Raw genomic sequence first — 7806 nt, forward strand, 5'->3', positions numbered from 1 at the left:
AGAAGTCACAACGGAATCATTGCTTCAGCAAAACTTGAGTGGAAATCACAGGCAGAGAACCCTATCTTTTAAAGTTAATTTCCTACCAGGTGTAACCATATCAATATTTGCCTGAAAGTGAGAACCAATATGTTTGAAATGGTATAAAAAAAAAAACTATCAAATGAGGTGAGCAACAGGATCGATCCAAACTACTGAAGGGAACTAGCAAGCAAGCCTGGGATAAATCAAATACATGGCAAGAGGTAGCCTAGTGACAACGTGAAGAGGCTGGGCCAAGTGGCACAGGAAAAGGAGACCAAGCCAGGTGGTGTGAGTCAGCAGAGCTGTGAGAGTGGTGACATATAACACCTGGGACAGCTGATGTCTATGAAAAATTAGAACCTGTAAAAAAAACAAAAAAAAGTATAAGTGTAGCCAGACCACTGAGCTGATTAACAGCTTTCCTATGGCTGGCCCGATGAGTAGATTTTTTTTTTTTTTTTTTTTTTTTTTTTTTTTTTTTTTTTAGTGGTAGGAACCAATTGGCTACCGAACAACGGGACCTACAGCTTATTATGAGATCCGAACCACATTATATCGAGAAATGAATTTCTAATCACCAAAGATAAATTCCTCTGGTTCCGCGCTGGTGGCGACCGAACTCTGGCTACCAAATTGATAGGCTGGTACGCAACCCACTCGTCCAATGAGGAACTAGAACCTGTAGAACAAGAGTTGCTGTAGCATACAGCAAGCAACAGTTGATTAGGAGACTTATTCAGTGCAGTGAGTCCTTACTTTAGGAATAGTTTTTTTTTTACCTTAATGTATCTTCTCTGAAAAAGAGGTGAGATGTGCAGCACCAAAACATTGTTTAGTCTCAAAACCACTGAGAGGGACAGATGCTTGAATTGTATCAGGCAGTATGACCTGACTCCTTAGGGTGATGTGGAGGATGCTCTAATCAGAGCATTTTCCTTACCTCTTGATATGACTTCAATAAAGCCCTGATTATTGGGAGTTCAGAAACTAGTCATCAGGTTTATGAGCATGATTACTAGAAAATAAGTGACATGGCCACAACATCTGTTGACTTCGATGCTTCAGGAGTGCATACCACACAAAATAATCATGAATATGAAGAACAAGCCTGAGTATGAAGAATAACCCTGAGTACAAAGTACATGCCTCTGAATCTAAGGTTTTGCTGTCCAAACCTTGTAGTATTGTAGGACCATGTCTTAACAGCTGAAAGGGGGTTATCCAAAAAGAAGGGAGAATTACCATCACCAAATGAATCAAAGATGGTCATGGTAGTATAGGATGAATTAATGAATTAAAATTACTTATTCAATATGGTTTCAACAGAGACTACAATTAAAAGTTTTCCGGGGAAAGAGATGGCAGGAGTTCTTCATACACCACACAGGTAGAAGCCGACCTTTTCACCAAGTGTTTTTTTTTTGTTCAAGGACGTTGGATGCTGACTTACCTACTCATATGGGTAGAAAAGTCTTCTTTTTTCCGGGACATATCCAGAGACTGCTGATACCACTATGTTAACGGAAAGTAATAGGTTTGAAGTAAAGAACAGCTAACATTTTAAAGGCGTCTAATTAATGGCATTTATTTCATTTCTGAATAACAAGCAGAAATGGTAATGTTAATGGGTGCTGAAGTTTACTTACATTAATGATGTTGATTGTGCATAATTCTTGTTCAAATCTAGTTGATACTTAAAACGTGGTTGCAACTTTGTTAATCTAACATCAACCTCGTGATTGAGACTGATGAAAATATAACAGACTTGAATGGCAAATATTCCTCTCCGGTTCAGCTACACAAAACCTGGAAGAATTTACATCGATATTAGTGGAAGCTTCTTATTCTCTTTGAAGATAGCCTCTAATATTCCTCGAAGTCTGTGGTCTCTTTCATCTTCTCTTTACCACTTAAAACATCATGCTCTTCCCTTTTGCATTGCAAGTACACCTCAAATAATATCTTTCTTCTTTCATTAACCTCCCCATTTTTCGCCTCCATGCTGACTCCTTGAGACATCATCTTTGAAAGCTTCTCATTTTTCATATACTCCTTCAATTTCCATACCTTTCACCTTGGTCCATTTTCTATCCACTTTCCCCTTATGTTCTCTCCTTGCTTCCTTCTCATCAGACTCAACCCGTCTTGATCATCCGTACAGCTACGTTTTCGCCCCTTTCCTCGCCAGCCTGAACTTTTATTCATCTTTACTTTTAATTCAACCAATTAATGATCAACTACTAATCCAGAAACTTTTCTCTAACCAGTCGCGTCATCAATTTCTTCCATGTGCTCAGGACTAATGTATACAGAGCCTAACTCGCTCTTCCGTCAGCATTCATTTCATTTCCAAAGGTACTTTTTATTGGTATTACCAACCACCAAGCCACTTCCCAAACATTTTTCCCCGCAAGATACTCTCCACATACACACACACACTCTCTCTCTCTCTCTCTCCTTCAAGCCACTTCCCAAACATTTTTCCCCGCAAGATACTCTCACAGACACACTTATATATTTGTAGGGTGATTACGTTCTAATCTAGCTCTCTTAGAGACGCACTAAAGCAATATGGATATAAGCTGGAAATTCAGAGTACTGGAATGTTCCTGTTGCCCGCATAGCATTACAGTCTGCTCTAGAAGCATGAACCTGTGCTGGCTTTAAGGTCAGCTGAAGGTACAACAATATTTAGCAACAGTGGAATCTGAGAAGTGTTTAAATGTGCTATTTGCAGGGTTCCTTAGATAGCGGTGCTAAATATAGTCCTATGAAAAGGCCAGAGTATGATGAAATCGGGGCAAAACTATGGCCCACTGGCAGAAAGTGGTTAATAATCTCAAGCATTTTTGGTTCCTACGCATTTGACCGCTGAATTAGCATTTACGCATTTACGTACCGACAGCTGTTCATTGCCGAAAACACGACCTTCCATGATTACCGTTTCGTAACATTTAATACAGTCCAAAGATGGACAGTACAAAATTCTCTGATATCTGTAATTAGTGTAAGTTAGTACAATCGTACTTCGAAGTCACAACTGAATTTCAACGAATGAAAATTGACACGTTGAAAATCAAATATATATATATATATATATATATATATATGTATATATAATATTGTGTATTGTGCAACAATACCTTTAAAAATATATTACTAATGCGTCAAGAAAGGTTAGTGCTAAAAAAATATTAACGTCAATACTAAGCGAATAAAATTCGAGAAAAAAAAATTATATATAAAAACTTGAGTATCAATAATCGGACTCCCATCATCTTTTAAAACCATGGTAAAAGTGAAAACTGCATGAATTAAGATGAGTCTAATGCTCCTCTAGTGGATGGAACCGTCCTGTCATAAATCCTATGCTTGGCAGTAGTTCAGTAACGGAGAATTTTTGTCTGAATTTTCATATCACTCATTTCATAAAAAAAAAAAAAAAAAAAAATCTGGGTGAAGAGATCAAACCCAGTTTAAAAATGACAGCCTCGACACTTATTTCTAATCCCAGTGAACCTTTAAATTGAATTTACTTGGTGTGGTAGTGCAGTTTATGAATGATTAAAAAAAACCTTTTGAGAGGAAAATTCGCTTCACCGCTACCGTAACACTTTGTTGAAACAACTAAAACACGTAGTTAAATCACACACATTCAACATCAAGAACAAAAGAGGCGAAATGAGTTTTGAGCTAAGGAGGAAGTATGCTCTAATATTACATAATACTGGCATACTGGATGTCATCTAAGTATACGTTACCACAAGCGAGGCGACGCTAATTTCCTGTCCAAACAAAAAATGCCTTTATTATATTCACTGTCAGGTAGACACCAAATTGTAAAATGTTTTAATTTAAATATATAGTTAGTTTTTCCAGAAAAAACGACATATATTAAAATGGAATGTCCTGATTACGAGATGATACGAAATTAAACAAAAATTCATAATTGAAAATGTTTTAAATAGAACATTTAATTTTGTAGTCTAGCAAGCTTTAACTGTAATTAATGTGAACAGATTAAAATGTTTTGTTTAATCGTCTAAAATGAAATCATTGCTTGATTTTTGACTGCAGATATGATTCCAGAATAAACAATTGACTATACAAAGTCATGCCTGGAGAGGCTTTATGTATACGCAGGATATTGACTATAATTTTCATCTTTATTGAAATATATTAAAGTATTTTGTATTATGCATTTAGCTTAAGGACATAAGTAATATACTTATGACACGTCCCATTTCAGTCAAATATGTAAAAAAAATCTAAATGTTCATCACAGTACTACGGGACTTGAACATTCACTTACTTTTAACACAAATATATATTTAAATTAAATAATTTATCAATATTTAGTTAATTGACCTGATAATAAACATGAATGCATTATTTTATTTGGTCAGAGCATTGGTGTTACCCACCAATCAGTCTCCTCAAAACCCGAGTTACAAGTGTTTCCCTATTTCGTCTCTAATTCCGTCAAATATAAGACTAGTTAAACTCCCACATTGACACTGAGCAAATTTCCCACAGAACAAGCCCAATAGGTTTAAATGTTTGTTACCGACGAGCTTCCTGAGAAGCAAATCCCGTGGCTAACAAAAGAACTTTACATATCTGGTATTCGCTCGATAAAACCCTTGACCCACGGTTAAAGGAATTCATTCGGCGGAAAAATGTCTTGCATGGCGAGACGCTGCAATATGGATATTTCCCCATGGAAACAACCAAGTAAACATTCCGACCAACTCTCGGGGAAAAAAAAATCTCCCACGGCAAACATCGACAGATAACTGAATCGCTAACTCCAAACTCCAATTAATGCCCGGGCTTTATTATTTCCTTTCTCGCTGCGCCCCCGCCCCCCCTTTTTTAGTTGTAAAACAGACAAGATTCAGTGTACAGTAACGATCTCGAATACGGTAACCTACTTTTTAAGGCCGAGCCCGGTAAGAGATGGCCATAGGAACAATAAACCATTTTAACTGAGAAAAGCTGCTGCATTACAGTAGGCTTGGTATTGGTGGACTGTATGAAAGTGAAACCTTTTTATTCATAAAATCTTTCTGCCACTGAAGAGACCGATAGGGCAAAATTTCTAGTACTTCCTGCTACGCTATTCATAAAAACCGGTCAGGCTGGAAATGGTGAGGAAAAGCAACATGAAACCAAAGCAATAAGTTGTATTATTATCGGTACAACTTTCGACAGATAACTACCAATTAACCTACGTGGAATTAAAGAGAAATAGGTGTCGATTCCAACACCATTTGCATCCTTTACATATCCTGACGAGGTGATTTTAAGGGATTTTTTTCTTTTACTCGTTCACGAACAGTCTGGTTCCACAATCCGATTCGTGTTGGCTTCTGAAGAATCTGAAAGAAAAACTACTGTAAAATTACCAGTGTATTTCACACGCCTCAATACACTAACATATGGTGAAACGAAAATAGTCCATGTTTACTAATGTAAATGTTACAGATCTCTAACAGACCGCAACGTTCATAGTCAATGTTTTGGTTGTTGTACACTGATGGCCTTGTCAAATGTCATTTTAACTTTTAGCTCAACGAAATGGTTCAGTAGTAAATCAGATTGATTCGACACATTAAACACCTATATATTAATGTTTAATCAGTAATTCAAATTATCAGCACAATAAATTATATGATGTAAAAAATGAATTATAGTACGGCGACCCACAGAACATCCTCCCTGTAGGGTTTCTTTTCTCCAACTGAAATTGGTTAGGGTTCCAACATTTGTCTTTGTTTTCGTGTCACTTTAAAACTAGGTCGAATTCAATAATCATTACCAGAATAATTCTTTTAAATATAAATATCTTAACATGTTCAAGTTTAGGAAATTTAAACATTTCATTTCAAACTCGTAATATACATTGTAGTTTTGCAAAGTCTTTGTAATACTGTACAAGAAAAACGACAAGGAAGCTTTTAGACGGTATAGTCTCAAAATATCTCGAATCCACTTGTGTTCGAACAGAGAGTTTATTTTTCGGGAAAGAAGCGTAATTTTAAACAACATGTGCGCTGAAAAAGTCCCGAACACGTTAGAAATCAGTGATGTGGAGATTAGATTGGAAATGGTCAAGTTCGAGTAAAATTATCGTCAGAAATATATTCTCTCCAGTCGTGACTCGGTCGGTGCTCGGAACCCTTTGTGTTCGGAAAGGCTTCTGCTCGAAGCTTGAAGAGAGTGAAGCTTTTAGATGTTAGCCATATTGTGTCGGTGGTGTCAATAAAAATAATAATAGTGATTTTCTTCAATTTTATCTTGTATGTGCAAAGGCTTCTGGCCAAGTATGAACACTTTTCTCAACAGACGCTCCTCATAGCAATGGCGGCATCTAGGAAATTACAGGGTGAGTCCGATAACCTAAAAATCCCGTCGAAATCTGAAAGGTACCAAATGAAAGGCTGTTTACAATTTGTAAACACTGCCACCTTTAGTTATTAAAAGCTCTCGGTGGTGGCAAGCCGCCTTCCCCGCTCATATTTCGGGTCTCCGCCGCCTAACGACGAACCAGAAGAGTCTCTTGAAATAGAAATAAGAGCAGTATGAAGGATTTACAAGGTACAGTTGTTTCTAGACGGCAAACTGACTGATGATGGAACCCAGCTGACCTCTCTCTCTCTCTCACTCTCCTTCTCTCATAGGCTTAGGCCTCGTCTTTCATTTACGGGACAGGAACCGAGGATTTGCTCGTCATTTTATGTCTCGATTTGTGTTTTGGCTTCTTTTTAGAGGTAGTGAGACTGTAGCTTCTTAGTAGTGTGTCGAATGTGTTACTCTGGGTCATTGCTACCAAGTAAGAAATTGGTCTCCAGGTACACGCAGGTCCGGGCTAAGGAAGTTAGCCTATGCCTAGTTGTTTTGATTTGTTTGGGTGTTTCTGATAGTGAAGCCGATTTCAATTTATTGTAAACCTAGCATAAGCAAGCAGCTTATTTTAACCAGTTGTATTTGTGAATGTCTATTGATTTGGGTCAGTTTCTATGCTGTTTTAAATGACTCTTATGTTACTAAAACGTTTCAGGGGACACTGTAGTTTGTCCGTCGTGATGCCCTGAAATTGACGATGGGTCTTATTACCCAGATTAACCCACATCCAACAACAAGAATTTGTGTTCTTTAACGAGATTTATTTGCCTTTTCATAAAATGTTTAGCTAGTTCATTTTATTTTAGGCTAGGACAATAAGTTTACATTCCTCATTATCAGGGGTATGATTTAATCAGTGGTAGTCGGAGGAGTAATGGGCATGTTTACATCTAATGAAAACCTACAGTGGATATTAGGTATATTATCAAGTTGTTAGGAAAATGCTTTCATCTGATCTTGAGTATTGTAGGCATTACTTAAGGCTTCTTTGCAGAGTGTCTTCGGTCCCTAGCTGGCAACCCCTTTCATTCCTTTTACTCTACCTCCTTTTCATATTCTCTTTCTTTTATCTTACTTTCCACCATCTCCTAACAACTGCTTCATAGTGCAACTGCTTTGAGGTTTTCCTCCTGTTACACTATCAACCCTTATACTGTTACCATTTCGGTGCTGAATGGCCTCATATGTCCCAGTGCTTGGCCTTTGGCCTAAATTCCATATTAAATTCAATTCGTTTCTATCTGATCTTGAATTTTAGGTCGGTTTTTTCTTTTTACAAAGTTATACATTTAAGTATATAAATTGAACTGTTATTTATACAACTGGCCAAAATGACTGTTTTTACCATTTGAGGATGGAATTAAATAGAGTTGG

General features: G+C 37.1%; 1 protein-coding gene and 1 long non-coding RNA gene across 5 annotated transcripts in view; one reads left to right on the forward strand and one right to left on the reverse strand.

Moving 5' to 3' along the window:
- Positions 1-230: 230 nt before the first annotated feature.
- On the reverse strand, positions 231-5761 carry LOC135211977 (uncharacterized). Its single transcript, XR_010313790.1, has 4 exons — positions 5734-5761; positions 5259-5405; positions 1671-1830; positions 231-1536 (listed from the first exon to the last, which is right to left on the reverse strand). It is a non-coding gene; the product is annotated as an uncharacterized LOC135211977 (long non-coding RNA).
- Positions 5762-6039: 278 nt separating this feature from the next.
- Positions 6040-7806, forward strand: part of LOC135211979 (CCR4-NOT transcription complex subunit 3-like) — a 164652-nt gene continuing 162885 nt past the window's right edge. The window contains exon 1 of one of the 4 annotated variants that reach the window (XM_064245240.1): positions 6040-6412. In XM_064245240.1, the coding sequence (XP_064101310.1) occupies positions 6388-6412 (25 nt within the window). In that variant the 5' untranslated portion in view covers positions 6040-6387. Of the gene's footprint in view, positions 6413-6514; positions 6625-7806 lie in introns of those variants that run through there. The other 3 variants (XM_064245241.1, XM_064245243.1, XM_064245242.1) reach the window with 3 other exon arrangements.

Source organism: Macrobrachium nipponense, chromosome 40 (genome assembly GCF_015104395.2).
Source record: "Macrobrachium nipponense isolate FS-2020 chromosome 40, ASM1510439v2, whole genome shotgun sequence".
Lineage (NCBI taxonomy): Eukaryota > Metazoa > Arthropoda > Malacostraca > Decapoda > Palaemonidae > Macrobrachium > Macrobrachium nipponense.